The sequence below is a fragment of the Lacerta agilis genome, chromosome 4 (genome assembly GCF_009819535.1).
Source record: "Lacerta agilis isolate rLacAgi1 chromosome 4, rLacAgi1.pri, whole genome shotgun sequence".
NCBI classification, from domain to species: domain Eukaryota; kingdom Metazoa; phylum Chordata; class Lepidosauria; order Squamata; family Lacertidae; genus Lacerta; species Lacerta agilis.
In genome coordinates, this window is record NC_046315.1 from 91,124,827 (window position 1) to 91,151,643 (window position 26,817).

Genomic DNA, 26,817 nt, shown 5'->3' on the forward strand with positions numbered 1-26,817 from the left:
AATGATATATTATAGTCTAATACTATTACTAATGCTGTAGTCAGTTCCAGCTGCCCCATTATAGACTAACACAACATCCACGTTCAGAATATATTGATAAGACAAAAGAAGAAGACAGCAGCTAGATTAAATTAGAGGCCAATTAATATATCAGTTTTTTAAAAACATAATAATTCACTCCCCAGTCAAAACCTGAGTTTTCAGGTATCTAATCAGAGCATCAAAGCACATGAGATGTGTTATTAAAGCAGAGCATGAAACCCAACTCTGCATTTCAGATCCTTATTTTAACAAGTGACACAGAAAGCAGAAAACGATTCCCTGGTTGAATATGTCTTGCCAGCATTTTGAAATGACTAAGGGGCAAACTAATTTGAATGTCATGACCTACCCAAGCCCAGCCCAGCTGAAATGAGTCTTGAAAGTGATCACGTCCTTACTTGCAGAGCAATCCAATGACAACATAAATCTGGCACTTCAACTGCCATGGATCAGATTTGATTTTAATTAAATAGCAATAGATCTACATACATTATTAATCTTCTCGATTATTGCTTCTTGGTGCCCTTTGAATATTTGTCCTCGCTGCTCTTTCCCCAGCTGCTGTGTTCCTTCATCACTAAGGTGCTGAATTTTTCTTTTATATATAATATTTTTGATTACTGCAGTTTCCAAAACCACGTTCACCTTGAAATCAACATTTCCCTCATTCATATCTTACTTTATCTTCCTATCTGAAGAAGTGTGCATGCACACGAAAGCTCAAACCAAGAACAAACTTAGTTGGTCTCTTAAGGTGCTACTGGAAGGAATTTTTTATTTTTTATTTTATTTTTAATAATAAACAATCATTCACAACTTCCCTTCTTCCCCTTCCCCGGTTCCTTTCTTTTTTTTTTTTTATAAGAATTTATTGACATTTTTTCTTATAACAACATATACCCACACCCACACCTACATTTAAACAAATACAAAACAAATACACTCATAAAACAGATACAAACATTGCCAAGTTTTCTTATTTAAATCTTTCCTAAAAAAAAAAAAAAAAAAAAATTCTATTTCCAAATCTTGACCATTGACTTCCCCTGCCTTTTCACCTTCGGTTTTATATCCTTGATCTATTTTTTAACCACTTCTTCTGAAAGTTAAACACAGTTATATATTTGAAATTTCACTAATAATACATCATCGTAATAATACATCATCATAAATCTTCGTGAATTATTCTTGTCAAATTCTTACTCCTCTATCCTTTAACCTGCTGCTAGTAACATAAATCCTCAAATATCTCCTTTCTTATTTAAAAACAAAAAAGCTAAATAAAACTAACGGTCTTCACCCTCCGATTTCAAAATACCATAACAAACCATTCTAAATTTTACTTAATACTTCACCCCACTCCCCTTCTGTCCAATGTCTTTTTCCTAAAGACACCAGAGCCAGATTCCCAATTACCGTCCTTTCCCAAATAACCACAGATCCAGGCACAGTTCAGAACACTCCCTGCAGCGAGCTTCACGGTATCCAACTCATCTTCTTTCGGCTGCTCCATTTCTTTAGACCATTCTTCTTCTTCTTCTTGTAGATATCTTAATTCTTTGTCCCTTGCCCCCGAGCTCACACCTCGGGGTCTGGATATAACAAATTTTGTCATCGTCTTGGGGCTGCCACCCCCAAAAAACGAATTCTTTTTCCGGAGTCGCCCTGACATTTCTCTCCATTCTTCAAGCAACCCTCTCAGCTCCTTGCCCAGGATTCCTTCCAACGTGTTAAAATATTTAAAAGCCTCCTCTGTGGGTAATAAATTTCTTTTCAAATCCCCACACAAGACTTTCACTCTCCGATAAAGAAGTTCCAGTCTCAGCTCGGTGAGTCTTTGTTCATCCGTTAATCCAAAGTTCAAAACAAGTTCGAAGACATAGTTCAGCATAGTGGAAGAGGGGGAGGGAGTGAGTGTCAGATTACAGTTCCTGTCTCTATGTTCTTCCTTTTGTGAAAGTTGTTTTTCAACTCGGTTTAAACTTTTCGTCGCCATCTTTCTTGTAGCCAGAGTGCAAAGACCGACACTTCAAACGGAGATATCTTTCACAAATTTACTCCCCAAAGGGAAATTGTAACAGTCTCACTCATCAAAGCTCAAATACTTTGTATCCAGTTCTGAAGCAGCAGTCACTCAAACTGGTTACCTTCTTTCATCCGAAGGGAGGGAGGCAGGCTGCCTTTCTCCTTCCCCCGGGTCGTCTAAAAAGCATAATAACTAGTCCAATCAAGTACTCACAACCACCGGGTTCTTCATATCGATGCATCACAGGTAGAACTTCAACGCTCATTTCGGGATTTGTCGCCGCATTTACATCCCGGTTGGGGCATGTCCCCTGTAGCCCAGCTCCGTCGCCCCTTCACCCCCACTCCCCCTTTACAGGGGGGGCGAGGGAAGGGTTCGGAGCCACAGCGGGCACTGCCGGGGAGCCCAGGGTGCGGGACGCTCTTCCCGCACCCCAACCGGAGCCCCGCTTTGCGGTAGCGGGGCTCCTAACCCCCGGGATGGACTGGGCGCTTCGCAGCCGAAGCAGCCCACGACCACCCGGAATGGCGTCGCCGCCGGAAGTCCTTTTCCCGGGTTCCTTTCACATCCCCATCATTTCTGCATGTTCTTCTATATCCATCTAGCTAATCTTTCTTGTATCTAGAGATGTGTATCTTGAAGTGTGTGTGTGTTGAGACTAGCGTCGCCAGCAGAAACGTTGAGGATCAGGATTATGAGCAGAGTTAGGAGCATATTATGAGCAGACCCACCTCACACCAGGATTTCTATGAAGTAGCCTATGGAAAAGATTTGGCCAAACTAGCATTTGCCTAGTGCCTACCAGATTGCTTGCAACTATCATCAGCAAGCAGGGTGCATTCAGTTTACAGGTATGCCTGAGGAGAGTTGAGCTACCTCTGTCCCATGAACTTCATATATTAAAGGTAAAGGTACCCCTGACCGTTAGGTCCAGTCGCAGACGACTGGGGTTGTGGCGCTCATCTCGCTCTATAGGTCAAGGGAGCTGGTGTTTGTCCGCAGACAGCTTCCAGGTCATGTGGCCAGCATGACTAAGCCACTTCCGGCGAACCAGAGCAGCGCACGGAAACACCATTTACCTTCTCACCAGAGCGGCATCTATTTATCTACTTGCACTTTGACATGCTTTTGAACTGCTAGGTGAAGAAGGAGGAGAGTTTGGATTTGATATCCCGCTTTATCACTACCCGAAGGAGCCTCAAAGCGGCTCACATTCTCCTTTCCCTTCCTCCCCCACAACAAACACTCTGTGAGGTGAGTGGGGCTGAGAGACTTCAGAGAAGTGTGACTGGCCCAAGGTCACCCAGTAGCTGCATGTGGAGGAGTGGAGACGCAAACCCGCTTCCCCATATTACGAGTCTACCGCTCTTAACCACTACACCACACTGGGCAGGAGCTGGGACTGAGCAATGGGATATATTAGGTTCATATATTATATATTCATATTCATATATTAGGTTCCTTCAAATAAAATGACATACTCAAAACAGGAAAGTGTTCAGATGGAGATGGTTGTCATTGTTTGCCTCCCCCATAACTGGCAGAAATCATACTGGAGGAGCAAGCGCCGAGTGAACATTTCCCAGCTCACAAATCTTTGTATTGCTAGGAAAGCTATACAAAGCTTCGCTAAAATGGGGGCAGGTATTTGTGCTTCAAGAGAAAGGAGTTTTCAAGAGGGTTGCACAGAAGAAGAGGGCCTTGCAGGATCTCGTCAGCACAGGGCACTTTCTCTAGAAAGATAAGACCTTCTGCAGGTGTTAAGTGGTGGGATTTTACCATTATTTTACCATTATAACTGGCACTGAGCATCTGCCACAGGAAACCCCTTGCTTGGCAACATGACTTGCTGTGGAGGGGTGTGTGTGTGTGTGTGTGTGTGTGTGTGTGTATCCCAAGGCGTAAAATTATCGAATTTTCTATCAAATGTGAAGCAGCAATGTATCGATCTTTCAGATTTGACGTTAGGCAATTGGTGAAATTCTTGTGTGTGTGTGTCAGAACTGCAGCTTTCACTTGTCACACTCACTGATGATGTTATGGTGAAAACAAATGCCACCCACAATCCATCTCCAAACCCCTAAACTCGTCTCATGTACTTGACATTAACTTGTCATGCTAGTGAAGGCTCATTGCCTACACATCAATCATTAGAACTAATGTGAGTTATTGGTTGCATGTTTCAGTAAAACTAGTGGGAACTTCACTACCAAGCCTGACAGCATGAAAACCTGCTAATCGGAACTCTTCTTTAAGCATCATTCATCTTCTCTGCAAAAACCCTACCCAGGTGCCACAGCTTCCCCCCAAAATAAAAGTATTGATCCTCTAGAATCAAACAGGGTTACATATCTACGTGAGTCACCTGGAAGAATTTCTAAGCAGCTCCTAAGCAGACCCTGCTCATAATCCCACCAGATGGGATACGAAACTCTGGGAAATAGGATTTGCAGAAGGAAATAGGCCTCTTGATTTCATCCAACAGGATGGTTCTCATCAGAAGCACCAATGCCTTCCCTTCCTTCTAACAGCAGCAAAACAAAAACCTCTGTCTAGAGATGCTTAGAAACCAAAGGCCAGTTTATACAACCAGCAGAATCAACTGGCAAAGCTGGGCTGTACAACTTCAGGCTACAGGTAGCAAGGGTGTATTGCTCACAGACAACTAACAGACAGGGAGAGTTTTCTTCCCCCACCTTCTCCCCAACAAACCTTCTATGAGTAGCACTTACCTTTATGGTGCAGCAAGCATTCAGATATTAAAATCTGTGGTTTGATTCGATGTTAGAAAAATGGTGCTAGGTTTCATCCTATTTTCTGGAACAGCTGAAAATTCCTAAAGTGGTACAATTTAGGCAGAGGTGCCTAGCGGGTGGTCGTAGCTACGATTTACTGCATTATCCAAAAGCTGACGGAACTAGACCTTTCTTCTACCATCTGTGACTGGAGTAAAGACTTTCTGAGGGATCGGACACAAACAATGAGGATTGGGCCTGTTACATCTACCTCCCTGAAGCTCAGCACTAGCACTACATCTTGTTGGGGTGCAAATCCCATAGTTTAACTATGCTTCATTTTGTCTGTCCTGAAGAGAGATGCCAACTTGTGAGGGAGATGGGGGGGGGGCAACGTCACAAGCGTGATGCTGCGACGTCCCCACGTCGCTTGCATGACGTCAGGCATTGGGAGGAGTTGGAGCCGGGTGGGCTTTGGGAAGGTGGTGAGAAGGTTCTTGGACCTCGGAGCATCACGCCTCTCCCCCAAGCCAAGCAGAAATTTCCAGGGCTTTGGGAAGGAGGTCCCAGGCCTCTGACAGGATGCTGAAGCCTTCCTGCCCAAAGCTCTGTGCTTGGGGGACATCAGGGGGGGCCCTACTCCAAAAATATGGGGAGATGTCTTGGCACCTTGAAGCCATTGCCCCAGTCTTGAATCTTCCAACAGTCAGTGTCATTGAATGTCCCCAAGATCTTGTGTTATGAGAGAGGGTTCATTTCTTTTGATTAGGACACACTAGTTACCCAAAGTTTAGGTAACTGTTTTATTTTTAAATATTCCTGTACTAAGCTCTAATGATAGCCCAGAATTTAGATTATTCTTTGACAACCTCACCATACCTATTTTCTGAAAGTAAAGCAACTGCCTTGCATCTCAGAGTAGCTGTCTTGGAGTCAGTTCCAATGCTTTGAAATTCTCCACGTGGAGCAATCCTACGGAAACATCCATGTGGCAAAAATGTTGCATAAACCAGCCCGACCACATTGACGAAAGATGTCGTAAGAGTCCAAACACAGAGAAGCGTTTGGCTTCTAATATTGAGAGAGGGGTTTAGGATCATTTGCATGATTACAAAACACGACATTCTCACATCAATTGCATTTAAAGACTGCCATCTTGTGTTTAAAAATATTTTTGTTTTATTAGAGGATCCAGGTTTTATACACTGCTTTTGAAAACTCCACATTATATGGATATCATTTTGAGATACGTCACAAGGACTGACACCTTGAAATCTATCTGTACTTTTTTTCTCCCCGGGATCAAGAGAAGCTTTAGTGGGATTTTGGTTGGGGAAATGGCATAAGAAAATTTTTTGCCAGGTGATGAAGTGGCTGGGAGTGGTGGCCAGTTTTTATCCCAGTTCATTGTCAAGTTTGTTCCTTTACACCAGGGATGTCCAACTCCCAAGAGACTGCGATCCACTCACAGAATAAAAAAAACACTGGCAGTGATCTACCCCCTTTTTTTTGGGTGGTGGCGATCACACAGGGTCCCCGGACGTTTCACCGTCTATTGATCCCTGTGCCACCACTCTATTTCTCGCTGCCACAAACCAGGTCCTACCTGGTAAAATACCGAGTCCAGTCAGGGTTAAATTGGAAGCATACAACTTCTGTTTATTTATTGCAGTTTAACAAGCATGTGGTTTCATGAACAATCTCGGTCAATTACAATCATGGGGTGCCTATTCCAGCCCAATAACTTCCTCTACCTGCTCTCACTCACTAAACCACCTCTCAGATCTTTACTTATCTTCCTAGCTCCTAACTGTTCCTGACTCAGCTTATTCTGCTACACTAACTCAACCTACCCACAGGCTCTTTCCCAATTCACTCCCACTCCAACCAACCACCCAGCCTCTCAACGAACTCCCTTTCGCCCTTCCCAGAGCTGGTTTTATAGTCCCTCTGACTCCACCCCCTCTGGGTTCTGATTGGGTAACCTGTTTAACTATTTCATCTCCAGTACCTTTATATGTTAACACCACAGGGGGGTTCAGGTCAAAGGTCCTGAGGGTTTTTTTAGGGAGGAAAGTCGAAGTTATTAACCTTTTTTTTAGAGGGGCAGGACAAAAATGTTGAGCTTTCTTTAGGGCCTAAGGAAAAAGACGCTCACGAAAAGATCGCTCAGAAAACAGTCAGCCTCACAGCAGAAACTCTTCTGTTCTAGCGATCTTGCATGAATGGAGGACAGGGCAAGGGGGCGGGGCTGAATGCTCTTTTCCCCCCACTAAGGAGAACGAACCTGCGATCGACCAAACCTCACGGGGACCAACCAGTCGATCCCGGTCCACCAGTTGGACATCCCTGCCAAAGCTATTGCCTAGGCACAGGGGTGCTGTAACTGGGCTCGCAAATGAATTGTATTCAGAGTTCACTGACATTTTCCTGAAAGGTTTTCTTCCTTCCAGATGGAAAAATAAAGAATGCAAGCGGTTCAAGTGCAGTATCAGCAACTTTATTTACAAATACAAAATAAGTCAACAGAAGGGGGGAAATGCTCAGTCTTATTAACTTGTTTGAGGTGCAAGTAGAGTTACATTTCTCAAACATGAACAGAAAGAACGCCTCACAAATAATTTCCCCCGATTGGCTATAACTATTAAAGCACAATGAAACAGTGAATCCCAGGCAAAACAGACTGAAGTTTACATTTTAGTTTTAAAAACGATAATATTACTTAAGCTTAGTAACTCAAATATAGACAGCGGCCACCTGTATGTCTTTGAATGCAATTTCATAATATCCCGCAGAACTTGATAGCATATACATCAGATGTAGAAACTGCAGTTACGAATACATACTTAATATTTCACTAATGCTCATTTAAGAACATTAAAAAACCTCTTCATATATGACTGGAAAATTAAAGCTATTTCCTCGCAAGTCTCCAACATTTTTAAATCACCCAATTAAATGTTTTTCTCCCTTTTGTATGTGTGTGTAGATATATATAAGGATGGAATTATACATTGAACTTAAAGCTGTTTTATTTATTTTTTAACCCAGAAATGTTTTATTGTGATTACCATCTCATAAATAGCTCAATATAATAAAAGATACCATGAATTTTCTACATGAGCTAGACAGGCAAAAATATTTTTTAAAAAACCACACACACAAAATATATTTATAGATCTACAGCAGCAGCTTCCTCCTCTATCTGTAGCAGTGGTTTCATATTAAGGCTTCTATCACATAACGGTTGGCTGTCCAGCTGTTTAAAATAAGAGGAAAGAGAAGGATTAATTAATGCAAGGGTTCAGAAAGACAGAAACATCTCCACTGCAAACTGCTTTCTTAAAATCCTCAAATGTTTCTTGCATTCTGCTTAATTGTGCTAACAACATCCAAGCTGTTCTGGAAAAGTAAGATAGTTTGGGGGTGAAACCCTGAGAATTTCATTTTCAAGCTCTCATAATGAGATCCCCAGCAAGTTGGCTGAACTAGCACTCTTTGTTGTTGTTGTTGTTGTTCAGTCGTGTCCGACTCTTCGTGACCCCATGGACCAGAGCACGCCAGGCACATCTATCCTTCACTGCCTCTCGCAGTTTGGCCAAACTCATGTTAGTAGCATGGAGAACACTGTCCAACCATCTCATCCTCTGTTGTCCCCTTCTCCTTGTGCCCTCCATCTTTCCCAACATCAGGGTCTTTTCTAGGGAGTCTTCTCTTCTCATGAGGGGGCCAAAGTACTGGAGCCTCAACTTCACTCTTATGTGCCATTATATTTTCACAAGGCCAGCAGAAGGAGCTCTTGTAACAAGTTTACTTATGAGCCAACCAATGGACAGAAAAGGGGGGAGAGACTTGGAGAGAGACTTGAAGCTACCACAACAAGTTAGCAGCTGCCTGGAATTGTGGAAAGTTATGGTCAGGCTCCAATGAGCATTTCTCTCCTAATACATAAGAGAGAAGAAGGATTTCCATGAGCATCACAGCAGGAAAAAGGGTTAACCACTCCATCCACATCTACTGTGTTCCCAATGCTGCTCAGAGCTATTATCATTAAAATGACACAAAAGTGCATGAAAGCATTTAACATAATGTGATATCTATTTTGGCCCTTAGAAGGCCAGGACAACATGACTAGCCCTTTAAAGGGCCTCAAATAATGACAACGACAACAACAGGAGTGTTCTTTAATAGCATCCCAAAATATACCGAGGACAGAAGAGGATGAAAAGTCTAAGGGCATGTGCCCATATGATTTGGCCTCAAATTTAAACACCTACACTGGTTATGATGTTCGACTGCACTAAGAATGATTTTCCTCAGCTTTTCCTTCCGCATCAACTATTGCCAAAGTTCACATAACCAACATGAGAGGCTAGAAAAACTGAAGTCTTAGGCCACTTGGGCAGATATTTTGGCTACAAGTTCAATCTACCATGCACAACTGAGCACTTTAAATGTGTCTGAAGCAGCCTCCACTGAGACTGGAAGAGTCTTGCAGTATGGAAAGCCAGACAAGCAGTCCCTATAATCTTACATGGGCTAGCAAGCAAGCAACATGGCTGGATGCAGTCCCGAACCCCTAAATTTAGAGCCACCAATAGGCATTTTGAGAAGAGCAGGAGCTGAGAGCAGTAGGGAGTCAAAGCAGGGATGTGGATTAACATAAAAAGCAGATTAATATAAAAGAGCAAGATTATAAGGAAAAACCCAAATAGGAACACAAAAGCTACCTTGACAGGACATGTTAAGTCAAGAAAGCATTTTCAAGTTTCCTTCCTACTCAGATGTTTCAAGAAAATGAAACATCTAAAGATGTGAACTGGCTCCACTGAAAAGCATTGCATTTCAAGTGGCACCAAGGTGATATGAATATTACGTCTGTGTTATTAGATATGCAAAGGCTCATTTACACAGAAAGCTAATCCCCTGATGTTGCAGTCATTGAGTGAGGAACTATTTCCAAACGAGGCTGAGATCTGCGTTAGGACACTTCTGTAACTCATGATGCTTTGCTAAGGGGCCCACTCTTCTCTTGCCCAAGTCCCTGGAAGAGACAAGGTAACGTCAACCTACACTGGAATTCTTGCTGGGGAACCTTCCAAATATCATACAGTGGTACCTCGGGTTACATACACTTCAGGTTACAAACTCCGCTAACCGAGAAATAACGCTTCAAGTTAAGAACAGAAATTGTGCTATGGCGGCGCAGCGGCAGCTCCCATTAGCTAAAGTGGTGCTTCAGGTTAAGAACAGTTTCAGGTTAAGAACGGGCATCCGGAACGAATTAAGTACTTAACCAGAGGTACCACTGTACGTGGATAGGCCACTAACTCTTCAAAGCCTCATACTTCAAAAGATACACAGGTGGGCTACACTAGTAAAAGTACTTCCACTTCATCTATAATGGAATTTGTGTAAAGTTAAAAACGATGCCCTGTGATTTCATATAAAGCAAAATTGTGTTGGTTCAAAGCGGAGCTGACATTTCAGATATGTCACCCCCACCTAAAAGTAAGTCAGGTAAAGGTAAAGGGACCCCTGACAGTTAAGTCCAGTCACCGACGACTCTGGGGTTGCGGCGCTCATCTCGCTTTACTGGCCGAGGGAGCCGGCGTTTTCCGCAGACAGCTTCCGGGTCATGTGGCCAGCATGACTAAGCCGCTTCTGGCGAACCAGAGCAGTGCATGGAAATGCCGTTTACCTTCCCCCTGGAGCGGTACCTATTTATCTACTTGCACTTTGATGTGCTTTCAAACTGCTAGGTTGGCAGGAGCTGGAACTGAGCAACAGGAGCTCACCCCGTTGCGGGGATTCGAGCTGCCAACCTTCTGATCAGCAAGCCCTAGGCTCTGTGGTTTAGACCACAGCGCCACCCGCGTCCCTTGCAAAGTAAGTCAAGCAACTATTAAAATGGCACACACGGCACAACACACGTTATACCATCTAAAAGGCCCCTCAGAACAGCATACTAAACAGCAACAAAACCTTAGTAAAATAAAAAATTATAACTATAAAAGACCAGAACAACGGAGCGAACTGGGATCAATATCCAACAGCAACAGCCCACAGAATCCGTAATTGGAAAGCAAGCAACTAATATTGAAGACTGGTTAAAAATAAGGGCTGCCTAAGCCTCCCAAATTTCAGATGCTACAGCCAGGAAGTTCTTGCCCCACGTGATCAGCAACTGTGCTTCTGATGGCAGTGGGATGCACAGCAAAGCTTTCCTAAAGACAAATCTGAGTATAACAAGATTAAGAGAGCAGACGAGCCAGGCCCCATGATCTCTAAGATCTTTAATAAGTTGGCCAGCCAACAGATTTCATGAAGCTGAATTCCTTAAAAGCATACTTAGGATCCCAGCCAATGGAAAATTAATTTTCTCAGCTCTTTAGATCGAGTCTTCCTCCAGCTGTGACCACTAAGAGGAAGCCTCCCTTCTCCAAGAGGAGGTTGCCCCTTCAAAACAGAATAAAATTTTATGATTTGTCACAACTTGCAATATCTAAAACACTATAAACCATTCGTCTTCCTCCTTAATTATTACAAATCATCCATTTAATATGTAGGTGGAGTACTTTTAATGTATCGTGACACATAGTGAGAAAAATACAAAATAATGTAAATGCTATCCCTCAGACATACTGGTTTCTTTTCTTTTAGTCCTATTGCTCCGGTTGCACTTTTGGTAATTGTTCCATTTTTTCTTTTTTTAAATATTTCAAATCAGAAAAAAAATAGCCCCATCGATCCAAGAGTAAAATCCCAGTAGAAACAACCGCTACAACACAAATCATCCCTATATCACATACACAGAGGAAAACTATAATTTGGAAAGCATTTGGTGTAGGCATAAGTAATCAACTTTAGCATTGTTGAAGGAACCCCTTACTCTTAAATCTGAGATAGCAGTCATTGCAGAAGAGTTCATTGTTTCGGATCCGGACTTCAGTTCCGGCCTGAGAGCCCCCAAGGTCGCACTCGCAAGCATTGCACTGTGAAGAAAAAGGAACAATTAGCAGTAAACACCTTTTGCAATGATTTTTCAAATACAAGATTTGAACCATGTACCCTCTTGAGCAAGAGCGGGAGTGTGTTAATATGCAGGAGAAGTACTAATGCTAGAAGCAAGCAATGTGAAGAGCTGCACACTTTAGGCAGAGAAGAGGAATGAGCCAGGGATTAGGAAACAAGAGTCTTGCTTTCTGAAACAGAATGATTTACATGGCACAAAAGAATCAAAAGCAGTGATTTTGGCACCAAGCATGAGTCACAATCAGATTCCTGCCACCCTAGACCTCCTTTCTTAAAGTCTGATCAGACTTCATGTTTACAATGACATCAGTGCTACTAATCCTGTGTGAAAATGCTTCTTTAAAGTGTATCTTACTTGAGTTTAAAGCAGTCATATTTTCAGATGAAACTGCCATAAAACCCATTCAATTCCAAAGGCTCACTAGAATTCTCCATCAACTTCTTGAAGACCCTAAACAAGCAGGCCTCTCCAACCTCACCAGAAGGAGCTCCTAGGTGCCATCACTTAAAAAGCCTTACCCCTTGTTGCTATCCAGCTTCAGACAGTGCTGGCATTGAACACAAAGCCCCACCCCCTTATGACTTAAGTGCACAGGAAGTTTCCTGTCGGGCCCAGAAGTGTGTGGTGGCAGCAGCAGAGGGACTATTTTCTTCCTTACATTAACTACCTTCATTGTGCGAATGCAAACAGATGAAGATTTGAAGATTGAACTAATCCACCGTACGTGATTAAGGATGCAATTTCAAATGTAGAATGCTAATTCAGATGTGTGCAAGGTTGCATGAAACCACTGATTGAGCATATTTCAAAATCCTCAATCAAATCAAGAAGCTGATTATTTTAATTTGAAGCAGGTGAGCAAGCAGAGATATTTGCCAGGCTGAGTTATGCGTGTAGCGCAAGGTTGATTAGCAGAGCCCCTAATTCATTGTCTTCTAAGTTGCCATGCTAGCCTGCAGTGTAAGGTTCCTCCATCTCCCTGGCGTTTTGCCCACCTCTCACCTTAAAACAATGTAAATGATAGCAAAGACCAAGAGATTCGATGATCATGGCGGCTCCTTTGCCCAGAACGTTTCTACAGTATGAGCACACTCGCTTTCCACTGACAGACCTAGATACAGAACAAGAGAGCGGCTGAGAGGCAGATTTTAGGAAACTAGAGAAATGTCATTGAAAAGAAAGTGCTACAACAGCATGAGTAATGAACCCAAACCCAGGACTGCTAGAAGAAATCTATCCTAGAACAGAAATTTTCAAACCGGGAAAAGAAGTTACCATTTCAATGATTAATTGAGTACCTTCAGCAATCTCTCATGCAATATAGTGCCACCATAAATTTTTAACATAAATTACGACGTCCAAAACATTTCTAAATTTAGCATACAGGAACATATGATTTAGACTCCCCTCTCATTCTTTATCTGTGGGAAACGATTATGAATACATTTCAGAAATTGCTCCTATCCAAATCCCAACAGCTGTATCTTTTTTAGGCAACACAGCACTAGGCTGGGATATACAACAGAAACCCCTTTGAAGTCCTGCCATATAAAATTTGAAGATAACACTACAGTCTAGTTCAGATATTGTATTGCTGATCACTAACAGTTGGGAGACTGGAAACTTCCCGATGAGCTCGCAAATGCTTATTCCATTCCTTGCTTTCTCATTAATAAGCATCAAAACTGATGTAACCATGGTCTGCTCTCAAACCAGAGAGGTTAAAAACCAGCATTAAAAAGTTGCAAGAATACAAGTATCATATTATTTACATAATATAAACATGCTCTTGATGTACATTTTTCACAGAAAAAGCCATACAAAGTACCGTATTTTTCCATGTATAAGACGTTCCCATGTATAAGGCGCCCCCTATTTTGGGGGACTCAAATTTATGAAAATAGGGGGGGAGATGGTGACCCCCACTTTTTAGCGTAATTTTAAAAGAAAAAAACCTAGTCTTATACACGGAAAAGTACGATATTCAACAACCCTGAAACAAGGAGGGGTGAACACGGTACTTGGGTGCTTAAATGTGTGCATTCATGTTCCAATTAAATACACATTGTAAAATGGAATTTTATAACATTAGTTACCGTGCACAACTGATTTGGAACCCATAAATATCAGTTATGAAGGGGTCAGAGAGAATCGGGTTCAGTGGAAGCACATCTTGGGGAGGCCACAATCCTTGGCATGACCCTGTTCAAAATTTCAGCCTTCCAGAAGGAGGTTGAAATGGATATATACCCAATGTCTGATCTACTGGCTTACAGAATATATGTGTGTGTGGCTTGATTTTACAAACGTTCACTTTGAGGCCTAAATCAATTTATGAATAAAACAGCAAAAGAGGCAGAGCTGACAAAATAATTTTTATGTCCCTCTAATTATGTAGTGCAAAACACATGCTGTAGCTCTGTGTGGGTCTCCAGAGCTTGCAGCTTAAAAATAAATGGTGCCTTTTTAATTATTGTCTGCACGGATGGAAGGAGTTCATTGTTCTCTACATCACCCATTATGAAAACTCAGAAACGTTAAGTTATACATAAAAGTTTTTAGCAGACCAAACTCCATACCTGCTGCGTTGCTGAGTTCCAGACTGGGAAGCAGAAGTTGGTGACTGAGAAAGGGGAACAGGAGATGGCGCAGATGGAAGAACATGAGGCAAGGATGAAGTTTTCATGGAACTGGCCGAAGGAGATGGCAGGCTGGAAGACGGTATGCGCATGTAGGCACGATTCGAAGTGGACACTACAGGAGGCACATGGTGACTAAAATCTTGACTAGATGATAAAGACAGTGAAGATCCAGACTGGCCCATCCAAGAATGAGGCCTCCGGGAATTTGTTCTTGAAGAATCAAGGTTATCCAAACTCTCACCTCTGTACGTTAAAAAAAGAAGATTATATGGCTGCCATTGTAGCAAGAAGGTGAAGCTTGAGCATGGACATAGTGTGCTTTAACAGGTTTGCATATATATATTTGTAACAAAATGGTACCTTGGTCAGAGCACACCTGAAGTACCGTATCCAGTTCTGGTCGCCACAATTTAAGAATGATATTGACTAGCTGGAATGTGTGCAAAGGAGGCCAACCAAGATGAGCAAGGGTCTGGAAACCAAGCCTTATGAGGAACATTTGAGGCAGCTGGGTGTGTTTAGCTTGGATAAGAGGAGACAGAGGAAGGCATAATGGCCATCTTCAAATATCTAAAGGGCTGCCACATGGAAGATGGAGCGAGCTTGCTTACTCCTGCTCCGGAAGCTAGGACCCAAACCAATGGATTCAAGTTACAAGAGAGGAGATTCTGATTAAGCATCAGGAAGAACTTTCTGATGCTAAGATCTGTTCGATAGTGGAATGAACTCTTCAGAATGCGGTGGACTCTCCTTCATTTCAAGCAGAGAGTGGATGACCATCTATCATAGAGATGCCTTGATGGCCACTAGCTTAGAGAACTTTGGACAAATTCATAGAGACTACAAATCTGTCTGTCTGTCTGTCCATCCATCCATTTAGTATACCACCCTTCATCTGTAGATGTCAGGGCAGTTCTCAACATAAAAATAGAGGCAGAATATACCACTGACAAAGGGTGAGGTAAGGTTATTGCATTCATGCCCTGCTTGTGAGGTTCCCATAGGCATTTGGCTGGCAACTGTGGGAAAGCAGGATTCTGAACAAGAGCTTTTCTTACGATGTGAACAATGCTCCCAGATGTTCAGATTCAAAGCCAATCTCTATAATAGGTTCACAAAGTGACAAACTCTGAACTCCCAACTGTGAAGCGAGTTGTTTTCCACATGAATACACAGGCGGTCTAAAGGACCATGCCAAGGTGGTAATGGATTCATGTTTCAGAAGCAGCAGTTTCTCAAGGAAACTCTCTTCCAAAATTGAGAGGAGCTTCAAAATCAGTTTGGGAGATAGCCCGTGGGCCTGCTGTTCCAACAGAACAAAAGCAGACTCAAGGCTCTTGAGTGTAGCAAGAATAGCTACACTTTCAATCTCAGCCACACATTGGGGAATCCATGAAAAATTATTTCGTCAACAAATTTTGCTAATGCAGCTCAAATAGGTACAAGGATCATAACACATGCTGCTTAAATGATACATCAACTTCAAAAACAGTGCACTACAACCAGGAATCCCCCTATCCAAGGGGAAAGTACAAATTTTCATTAAAAAAATGAAAATTTGATCCATCTCAAATTAAAATAAATTATTTTCTTGACTGCTTTGTAAATCAATCACAGTTCCAGAGTGGCATGGGCATCATACAGTCAACAAGAGGCAACACACAGTGAATTAATATTACCTCCTCATTCTAGTGCCAATTAGACTAACAGGTTCTTTGTGCATACTGGAACTGCGTTGTCTGATCCAGCTGTTGTCTGTGTGTAGGGATGTCTTCTTTCTCATTTCCTGAAGGATCTGCTGTCTTTCCAGCTCAGCTGGGGACAAGCCATGCTCTTTCTGAGATCTCTTCTGTGAGTCACCAGCATTTGAGGACTGCTCGGAAAGTTTGCTCTTCATGCCTAATTTGAAAAATAAAGAAGCATAGACACACAAATCACGCAAGTGCACTAAAGGGGTGGAGGGGAGATAAAAAGCAAACTCAGTAACATCTCTTATGATGCACAATACTCTATATGCATTGTAGTATGAGTAATGATTCGTGACAGAATACTGATAGAAAGGTGAAGCATTCTGCCTATTTTTTACAAAGGCAAATCTCTGCTCCATTGGAGAAAAATACTGGTGTTAAAATGAGCTGTGAGTCATCCAAATGGTTGCATCTCCTTGGGATCTAGTGTTCAATAATGTGTCCTGACATTCTGACCCAGATCAGATATGTTTAAGGCTAGGACCTGACCTAAGTTCTGCAATAATTCAGTCTTACCGGACAACCAATAACAAAATAATCCAGTATCTCATATTGTTTCCGAGCAGCAGGCTTCGTCCATCCCTATGCTTTGTTTTTTTAAAGTCCCCTTTTACAAAAAACAAAAATATGCACACAACCACTCACCATTTTTATTTGCATGATGATCATCTAGATCTGGAGTTGATCTGGATTTACTTCTAAAAACAATTAAGAAGTTACATATTACTAGCTTTACTCACCTCACAAATCCCAACATACCCCCTCATCGACCTCCTCCTCCTTCCTTTACATGTGGCTAACCCGGCCTCCTCTCTCTCTTTACATTACTCACTTTACAGCTCAACCAAACCATGGGCCACACAAGCTGCAAAGGGAGAGCCAGGCTAGGCCAGCTCCCCATGAACTGCTCTTCTGCTGCTTCCCCCCTCAAGCACCACTGAGGCTGAAATGGCAGCAGTGGTGTAGCAGAGGATGGTGGTTGCCAGGGTGCTACCACAGCTTGTCCTAGTTGTTCCTTTCACTGTGCTGCTCATGTGGCTGCCTATTGAACTGCCATGTGACAAACAGCCTTATGATTTTATTATACAGAGAGGTTTAAACCTGCACAGCATTTGCAAATTATATGTCTGTATAGAGAACCATCCAGAGAACAGTCCAGACCCCTACTGCTGGTGGGGATTAAGATGTGGTTGAGGTGTCCCTCAGCTGTATTCCACCAGCTTTGGGTTGGCAGGGGGAGCCCACATGTTACCACTGTTTGTATGCCTGCTGAGGGCAGCTGACACAATGGCCCCAAATGGGGCATTTTAGGGGTGGGGTGGAGCAAGCGACAGATCTGATGGAACAAAAGCAAACTCATTTCTTGGTGAGGGGTCCAATCTGAGCCCCACTACTGGCCCAGCTTAAAAGCTGGTGCTGCAAAAAAGAGAAGAATAAACTGCCCCAACCTTCCCTGCAAGGAGCAGAACTGTAAATGTCGTAGAGTCCACTGCTCCACAAGCCCTCTGCCCCAATTAGGATTGCTCCCTTAAAACAGTCAGGAAGTAGGGTCAAGCAAATGCATATGGATAAAGCAAACAAGAGTCCCAGGAAGATTTGGAGGATTATAAACTGCAACATATTGAGCCAGTTCATTGTGATTTTAATTTGGAGAGGAACAATCTTGTAAGTTAGGAAATAACTGCTGTTTCGATTACAGGTAGGTAGCCATGTTGGTCTGCCATAGTCAAAACAAAATAAAAAATTAAAAAAATTCCTTCCAAACTTCCTTCCTTTTTTTTTGCTGTTTCGATGTTCACTACATAAGGACAATGAATATAACTAGGCACTAATGGAAAAATGCCTCATATGGCATATGGATATGAATGGAAGATGTAGCAATTAAAAATATATCAGGAACACTGAACCTATTTTTCCCCCTTATGTGACTACAGAAGCTCAAGCAAATCCTGTCACTGTTGATATCATTGCTCACTTCTACGCCCACTCTTTGCTTTTCATATTTTAGATTATACAACCATGTGGGTGAGCATCCTATAACAAAGTATGATGTAATGACGGCCAATAATGGTTGAAGATAAAAAAAAAATAACAACCGGAATTATCTGGTGCCTCACTAAGCCAGTCACATCTAAATTTTCCTCTACGTTGAAACGTATACTGATAAACATGGTGCAATGGCTGTTGTGAATCACAGAATTACACTTTAACATCTGACTTTGCTACATTACATCATATCTGAAGGGCTTCCAAAAATACTATTAGTATATGCTTTTATCTCTTCTAAAAACCCAAATATCTCTTCTAAAAACCCAAAAAATATTCTGCAGCTGTGGTTGCTTTGTTCTATTGTAGTATGATCTAAGGCAGGGGTAACTCAGTGAAGTGCTGCCCAGATGCTGCTCTCTCACCAGACTTATCACCCTCTGACCATTGGCCACATATGTAGGAATTGAAGTTCCAACAACCCCCTTTACTACTCGAGATCTAAGGCAATGCAGCTGAAATTACACTTTATCCCATCATACTTCCATAAAAAGGTAAAGGGACCCCTGAGCATTAGGTCCAGTTGTCTCCAACTCTGGGGTTGCGGTGCTCATCTCACTTTATTGGCCGAGGGAGCCGGTGTACAGCTTCCAGGTCAGGTGGCCAGCATGACAAAGCAGCTTCTGGCGAACCAGAGCAGTGCATGGAAACGCCGTTTACCTTCCCACTGGAGCAGTACCTATTTATCTACTTGCACTTTGACGTGCTTTTGAACTGCTAGGTGGGCAGGAGCAGGGGCCAAGCAACGGGAACTCACCCTGTCGCAGGGATTCGAACCGCCAACCTTCTGATCAGCAAGCCCTAGGCTCTGTGGTTTAACCCACAGCGCCACCCGCATCCACATACTTCCATAGTTGCCCATTATTAAGTAATCCACAAACTAATGCTGTTGTTCCCTAAGCTGTACCAGGATTCCAGCATTTCAGAGGCACACTTGTAAAAGAATCCCAAACAAGCATAAATTGAAGGACAGGAAAACCCAGCATAGTTTTTACCTGTTAGTACTGAAGTAGCCTGTTTGGTCATCAGAATTTCTTGGTGTTTCAAAATGCCTAAAGTAAACATGCATTAGAATGAATAGATTACACAGGAAGAGATACTCATTTGGCTGGCACTGCAGGAAGATACAAAACCATGAACAATAGCCTCCCACATATTGAACAAGAAATTCTTGCAAATCTAGATTGGCATCCAAGAAAACAGGAAGCTGTAGGAGAAGGGATGGCAGATTAGGAAGTTAGACCTGTTCTTTGTTGTATAATTTACAACAGCAGCACGACTTGTCTTAGAAATGCTCAGTGCCAAGTTCTGAGCATTTACAGTTTGCAAAATAAAATAAAATAAAATATATACAGTATATTTCATTTTTGCAATGCAAGATCTGAGGTTCTTATGCATTTTTAAGGTTTGGACACACACATTGGGAAGACACAGCGATGGTGTGACTGAGAAGCACATGGGCGAGGGAAGTCTGTGGAGGGAGGAAGAGAAATTAAAACCTCCCCCTCTCTGCAAACTTACTTTCTCCAGCTGAGCAATGAGAAAGCAAGGACCTGCTCCCATTTCTCAGTGGGCAGAGATAGCTGATTATTCAGGCAGCTTTCAGTGTGCCTGGATGGCAACTTCTCCTGGATTCCTGTTGGTGTGCACAGAGAGGAAGCTACGGGAACTTTTAAAAAAGGCAGCTTGCAGTGTTACCTCTCTAGTGCACTAAGACGTGGGAGTGCAGTGCAGAAAGTCTCAGTGCAAAAAGAGAAGAAACCAGAGGGAGGGGAGAGAAAGGGATGGGTGCTAGTTAAAGGTGTGTGGTTGTCTGCTGCCTGGCCCCAGCCACCTGTGCAAAGCAGTTTCCAAAAGCTTTACACTAGAGTAATGTGGCCCTTGCCTTCTTCCCCCCCCCCCACCCAAAAAAGGATTCCTGCCTTGGTTTAAATACTTCCATCGTGTGCAGTTCTCAACATGTAGATCTGCAAAATCTGACAGTCCTGGTGGGCATCCATTCTAAGTGCTAAGGACTATGTACGCGCAGCAAACAAAAGCAGTGGTGGCCAAACTGTTGCCCTCCAACGCTCACCAGCCTTGCCCAGCATGGCCAATAGTCAGGAGTGATGGGAGCTATAGGCCACATATAAGCCTTCCTTGACCTAAACAAACATGCAAAAGTAATGCCTACGTTAGCATCTATTCTCTTAAACCATGTTGGTTATCTATGCATCTGTTTGCAACAGGCATGCAGCAGGCCTTTTTAACTGTAAATTGCACATCAACCAGCTGGTTTAAGAATGAGGGAGGCACAACTGATGGCAAATACTTAATTCAGCTTTCCTTGGTAAATTTTGCTGCAGTAGCTGCAACACGTTTTTTTGGGCTCAGGCTTTTGCTGGCAGCATACCTGATGATGCAGCGGCTGGAGCCCATAAATGCCGAGCTTAACTGAAACAGTTCTTCTGCAAATCAGTCAGTGTAGTGTCACGGAGAGGGAAAGTGCCATGGAGCAGAAACCTAATCAAGGGGTCTGGGCACCAGATTTCTGATTCCTGCATCCTAACATATCAAGTTAGGATTGGCTCTAGAGTCCTCAAAAGTCCAGGGAGATCCTAACTGAGTCATATATGGGGTTCTTGCCCATTGTAGCACTTGGTGTCAGCCCTCCTGAAAGACCCTATTATTGATTTATTAAGGTGGGGTGAGGATAAATGAAGAATGCTTATACTGGATGTTGTAACAAGAACTCCATTAGGACTTGGTGGCTACTGCAAGTGTGTATTTGCACCCAGGGATGCTTGCAGCCGCGAGAAACAGAGCTTTTACCAAAGGCCTGCCACAAACTTCAACATAAACAGTCCAGTTAACAATATGAAACTTACATTGTTTCAAAACAAGCCTATTGGCTGATTCTGTTGCTTTTTGCACTCACAAGTAGTTGTGCATCAGTATAATAAATTCTCATGAATATGAAGTATTTTAGTCATGCATTTTTGAACTTATGCCTTCTGTAGGCCACTATAGCAAAAAAAAACATAGCAAAAAACTGAATGCACACCTATGATACTGGGGCCTCTGTGCCGGCGTTTCCTTGACTTGTTCAACCTGCAATTTCTGTTCTGCTGCTTCCTGGTACCTCGGCTCCTCTGCATAGCACACATTTCGTTCCTTCTCACGTTCTAGTTCTTGGCGCTTCCTCTCTTGTTCTATTCGTAACGCAGTTGCTGCTTCTTCCAGTCTCTGGGCCTCCTCAAGACGTCTCCTTTCCTCTCCCTTCTTCTCCTGTTCTCGTTCTTCTTCCCATCGTCTACCAGCATCAGAATAGTCAGCCTTGTGATCTCCATTTGCCCTCCACATGGAAACAGGAGGTTCTTGTGCAGTCACAGACACAGTATTTGGCTTTAATACATTCTCCTCCTAGAAGAGAGCGCAAGGCTTATAAAAATGAAACCGACAGGATGGCACAGAGTTTCAGGAAATGGGTGGAAGGAAAATGGAACCATTGAATATTATAAGCACTTGCCCTTTCCTCTAACGTTTAAAATTAGTGGTTTTGCCATATTTAGCGCATTTAGTACTTCTACTTACATTTTATTTTACTCGTTTGCTTTAACTTACAAGCAGGCATTTATTTCCAAGTTTTAACCAATTTTTAGATTTCTGTATTGTATTTCTTGTACACCGCTTAGGGATGATTGCAGTTAAGTCGGTCCATTATCAACCATTTAAGTTTGTCACACTGTATGTTTACATGCCCACCTAGCAGTTCGAAAGCACGTCAAAGTGCAAGTAGATAAATAGGTACCGCTCTGGCGGGAAGGTAAACGGCGTTTCCATGCGCTGCTCTGGTTTGCCAGAAGCGGCTTTGTCATGCTTGCCACATGACCCGGAAGCTGTACGCCGGCTCCCTCGGCCAGTAAAGCGAGATGAGCGCTGCAACCCTAGAGTCAGACATGACTGGACCTAATGGTCAGTGCTCCCTTTACCTTTACCTATGTTTACATGATTAAATATGATCTTTGCATTTTATGGATCTGGGAACTGAGCGGTATACCTGCTAAGCCTCTGGCAACTGAGCAATTGTAGATTAGTCAGCATGACCTGCACTGTAGAGCCATCAGTGCAGGGCTAAAGCTATCTAAACTTTTCTTGAAGTCCTCCAGAGATCTCCATGGTCATGGACAGAAACAACTAAAAGATCGATGGTAGTTTGTATGCAACCTGCCAGTTGCTGCTATTCATAAAAAGAGAGAGCTTGCATAGGACCTTGGTACAAGCAAAGCTGAAATGAATAAAGCTGAAAGCGACAGTCTTTCGTCCCATCCACCTTGTATCCAAATTGACAATGCATCCATTGTCAAAAAGAAGTCTTACCCGGACTTCCTTCTCAAGATTTTTAATGGAAACTGGCTTAAGGAAACAGATCGGCAACAGCTGGTAAAGGCAAGTGATGACACCAAGACCCAAATTGAGCCACCAACTACAACACAATCTGTGTTTTGTAATAAGAAATTCTGCTTGGATCTCTTAGTACAGCTTTCTCCAAACTAGTGCCTTCCAGATGGATTTGGACTTCAACATGGCTAATGGTCATGGTTGATGGCAGTTGTAGTTCAACAACATCTCAAGGGCACCAGGTTGAGGAAACCTATCTAAATGGAACTGCTAGCATCTATTTTGACTGTCAATGTTTTTTAATGCACCTTTTAAGATGATTTATCATTACTGCTAGAAACTCGTGCTATTCATGGATTTGTGATTTTTAGTTTGTCCTGATGAATCTATTATTATCATCCTGTTCCTGTTTAGATTTTCTTCTAGTGGAATATAGTTGCCTGCATTTCCTGATTCTGATGCATTTGCTTACTAGCCAGGGAGAAAGCAAGTTGTAAATTTTGTTCCATGTACCAAGAGAGGGTAATCCACAATAAGTTATAGAGCTCACCTCATTTAAGTATTTGGAGTTCTCCTTTTCAGCCTCTTTCTGAGCTTTCAGCCATTCTTCCTTCAGTCTCTCTTGTTCACGCCTGTATTTCTCCTAATGTTTTTTTAAAAAAATAAATAAAAATAAAAAGTATATTAATTTCATGGCATAATTAGCTGAACGTATATTTTCTGGCAATATAAACTGCATAGAAATCTGGTATGTTCACTCTACTCTACAAAGTAAAATCCATAGTTGGGCAAGCCATGCACACACTCTTTTACATTATAAATATCAGTTACAGGTGGGTAGCCGTGTTGGTCTGACATAGTCAAAATAAAATCAAAAATTCTTTCCAGTAGCACCTTAGAGACCAACTGAGTTTGTTCTTGGTATGAGCTTTCGTGTGCACGAAAGCTCATACCAAGAACAAACTCAGTTGGTCTCTAAGGTGCTACTGGAAAGAATTTTTGATTTTATTTTGATTATAAATATCAGTTTCATTTCAAATAGTGCCCTCTCAATAATGTCAAAATCTCAGTACTCCACACCTGAAGTAAGCGATCCTGTTCTGCTTGCCATTTCTCTTGTCTTTTTCTTTCTTCCTCTTGATCCCAGGCCCAGCGGCTGGAAGCACTGATGGGCGGAACTGGGAGCTGAAACACAGAAACATAAAATCAGCTAGAGCAGAATGTTTTGTTTTGCTTTGAACACACACACACACACACACAAACATAAACACAAATCTGCAGTGTTAGTTACAGTCTTAGACCAGAAATAGATCATTTGGCAGTGAACATGGATTCCCAATCTTGAATTTGTCTTAAGTTTGACAGAGTGGGCGGATAAGGAAAATGCTTAACCCTGCACACTTTTGCTCTGCAAGCTATCACACCCACCCAACTTGGCCAGTCTTGGAAAGTGCCCAAGGAAAAGGAGGGTTCAACTCTGTTCCTTCCCACTTCCATGAGCAGTACCCATCCCAGGTTTGTGTATTAAGGGCAATTTGAACTGCTAGGTTGGCAGAAGCTGGGACAGAGCAACGGAAGCTCACCCTGTTGCATGGATTCCAACTGCCAACCCTACGACTGGCAAGCCCAAGAGGCTCAGTGGCATAGCTGTCAACCTTTTCCCTTTTTTGCGGGAAATTCCCTTATTATAGCACTGGGAAACAGCAGGGAGGGTTGACAGCTATGTATATAGCAGTGGGGAACAGCAGGGAGGGTTGACAGCTATGCTCAGTGGTTTAGACCACAACGCCAAACGCCGGCTCCCTCAGCCTGAAGCGAAATGAGCGCCGCACCCCATAGTCGCCTTTGACTGAATTTAACCATCCAAGGGTCCTTTAGCTCAGTGTTTTTCAACCTTTTTTGGGCAAAGGCACACTTGTTTCATGAAAAAAATCACGAGGCACACCACCATTAGAAAATGTTAAAAAATTTAACTCCGTGCCTATATTGACTATATATAAAGTAATTTTCCCACGGCACACCAGGCAACATCTCGCGGCACACTAGTGTGCCGCGGAACAGTGGTTGAAAAACACTGCTTTAGCTTTTTACCTTTAGAGGCAACGTGATATTGGTAGCACTTTTTGCTCCAAACATCTAGCTACATTCCTTGTTCACAAAATTAAGCTAGCTTATGAAGAACCTATCTTTAGGTTTCAAGCAGGTAGATTTACAGTCACGGGGTGGTAATCCACTACAATAATTAACATAAATAAGCTAGATCCATTAATTTTAACAGGTCTGTTCTGAGCAAATATTAGTTGAATACCACCCATAGTTCTTGTTAATCAGTTTTTAAAATAATAATTTTCATTTATAATGTGTGACTGTATATTTCCCCCCAAGTTATGCATTACTCCATTTTATCTCATAATAACATCTTTACTGCTTTGAGTATTCATTTTCATTTGTGGGAATGTACGCATTTTTTAATGTTATATTATTATCTCATTAGTTAAATACTATTTACTGTAACTTAAGCAGCAATACTCACATCAGGAATGGCAGGCTCCGGGCCTCCTGGCAGTGAGAAGAATATAATTTTTAAAAGGAAGAAAAAGAAACTTCGTTAGTATGACCTGGAAGATACCATTTAAAGCTGTAAGCTACTGGAAGGCACTATTTAAGCTGTTGGGCCCCAATCCCTTATCAGGTCAAGAACTTTCAGATGAACAAACACCTATTAGAATTGTATGATTTTACAGTTTTTCATCAGTTGGACAAGCAAGGGACAAAGAGCTGTTCTACACGGAAAAACACACAACAATGATGGTAATCTTAAGGATGAACATGTGCGCCACCACATCAAGAGAAAAGTCTGTATTTCCCCCAGACTTTCTCCAGGGTTTCGTAATGCTTGCCAAAGCAGCATTTTATCAGGAATGTTATACTTCTACATTTTTTTCCAGATAGTAATCCACCACAAGCTTCTGACCACATTAAACAGGAAAAGATAGCAGCTGTATTGACAATTAGGGAGTAAGGACCTCTCAGTGTGCACTGAAACGTGGATAGTCTTAGAATGATATGAGGAACAGCAAAACGAAAACGCCACAAAAACAGATATTGGGGTTAATATATCACACATCAAATTCAGTGAACTGGGGCGGAAAAGACCTCCCTCTGTCCTCCTCTCCCCAATAACCCATACAACCAGAAACAAGGAGTACACCAGAAAAAAGATGGACACATCCTATTCCCTGCCTCAAAAGATGAGTAGCCTGGCAGAAAGCACAGTACAACAACAGGCTGCATGAGCACAGCACATAGTTCATAGGTGCTGGATGCAAGATTCATCACTCAATGGCCTCCTGCACCCCCCCCCTTTAACAATGCACAATGGAAATAGGAAATATTAAGTTAATTGATAAATACAAATTTATAGAAACAGCATAAAGGTAAAGGTACCCCTGACCATTAGGTCCAGTCACGGATGACTCTGGGGTTGCGACGCTCATCTCGCTTTATAGGCCAAGGGAGCCGGCGTTTGTCTGCAGACAGTTTTTCCAGGTCATGTGGCCAGCATGACTGAGCCGCTTCTGGCGAACCAGAGCAGCGCATGGAAACGCCGTTTAGCTTCCCGCCAGAGCAGTACCTATTTATCTACTTGCACTTGACGTGCTTTCAAACTGCTAGGTGGGCAGGAGCAGGGACCGAGCAACAGGAGCTCACCCCATCACGGGGATTCGAACCACCGACCTTCTGATCGGCAAGCCCTAGGCTCTGTGGTTTAGACCACAGAGACACAGCATAGATAGCTGTAAATATGCAATACTATTACTTAATATTGCTTTGGTCTTAAAAGAATTCCTCTCAACTTTAGCAACACCACAAAGTTCACTAAAGAATCTTCTTTTAAAAACCTGGCTAGAACAACAAAGCTACTTTTCAATTTAGTGATAAGCAAAACCTCATCACAAAGCAAAGAATGCACTGGGGGGAAAACCCCACTTCTACTAACGCAGTATACAAATAAACAACGTATTATTTTAAAGTTACTCCTCATGTACTTTTCTGAAGGTCTAGGCCATCAATAGGGATGGCTCCCTTTGTTTTGTTTTTTAAAGAAACAGCTGCACATACATTTTTATCTTGCTTACCAAAGACATTACATTGGTATATA

At 42.4% G+C, this 26,817-nt stretch overlaps 1 protein-coding gene across 12 annotated transcripts in view; it reads right to left on the minus strand.

Annotated features, from left to right (window-relative positions):
• Nucleotides 1-7,281: 7,281 nt before the first annotated feature.
• Nucleotides 7,282-26,817, minus strand: part of LMO7 (LIM domain 7) — a 55,477-nt gene continuing 35,941 nt past the window's right edge. For 11 of the 12 annotated variants that reach the window (XM_033147953.1, XM_033147955.1, XM_033147952.1 and 8 more), the window contains 11 exons: nt 25,189-25,214; nt 23,736-23,840; nt 23,206-23,298; nt 21,319-21,677; nt 19,271-19,327; nt 16,875-16,927; nt 16,161-16,380; nt 14,419-14,724; nt 12,842-12,950; nt 11,696-11,798; nt 7,282-8,062 (listed from right to left, as the gene is read on the minus strand). In XM_033147953.1, coding sequence (XP_033003844.1) covers nt 8,040-8,062; nt 11,696-11,798; nt 12,842-12,950; nt 14,419-14,724; nt 16,161-16,380; nt 16,875-16,927; nt 19,271-19,327; nt 21,319-21,677; nt 23,206-23,298; nt 23,736-23,840; nt 25,189-25,214 — 1,454 coding nt within the window. In that variant the 3' untranslated portion in view covers nt 7,282-8,039. The remainder of the gene's footprint in view (nt 8,063-11,695; nt 11,799-12,841; nt 12,951-14,418; nt 14,725-16,160; nt 16,381-16,874; nt 16,928-19,270; nt 19,328-21,318; nt 21,678-23,205; nt 23,299-23,735; nt 23,841-25,188; nt 25,215-26,817) is intronic. The other variant, XM_033147943.1, reaches the window with a different exon arrangement.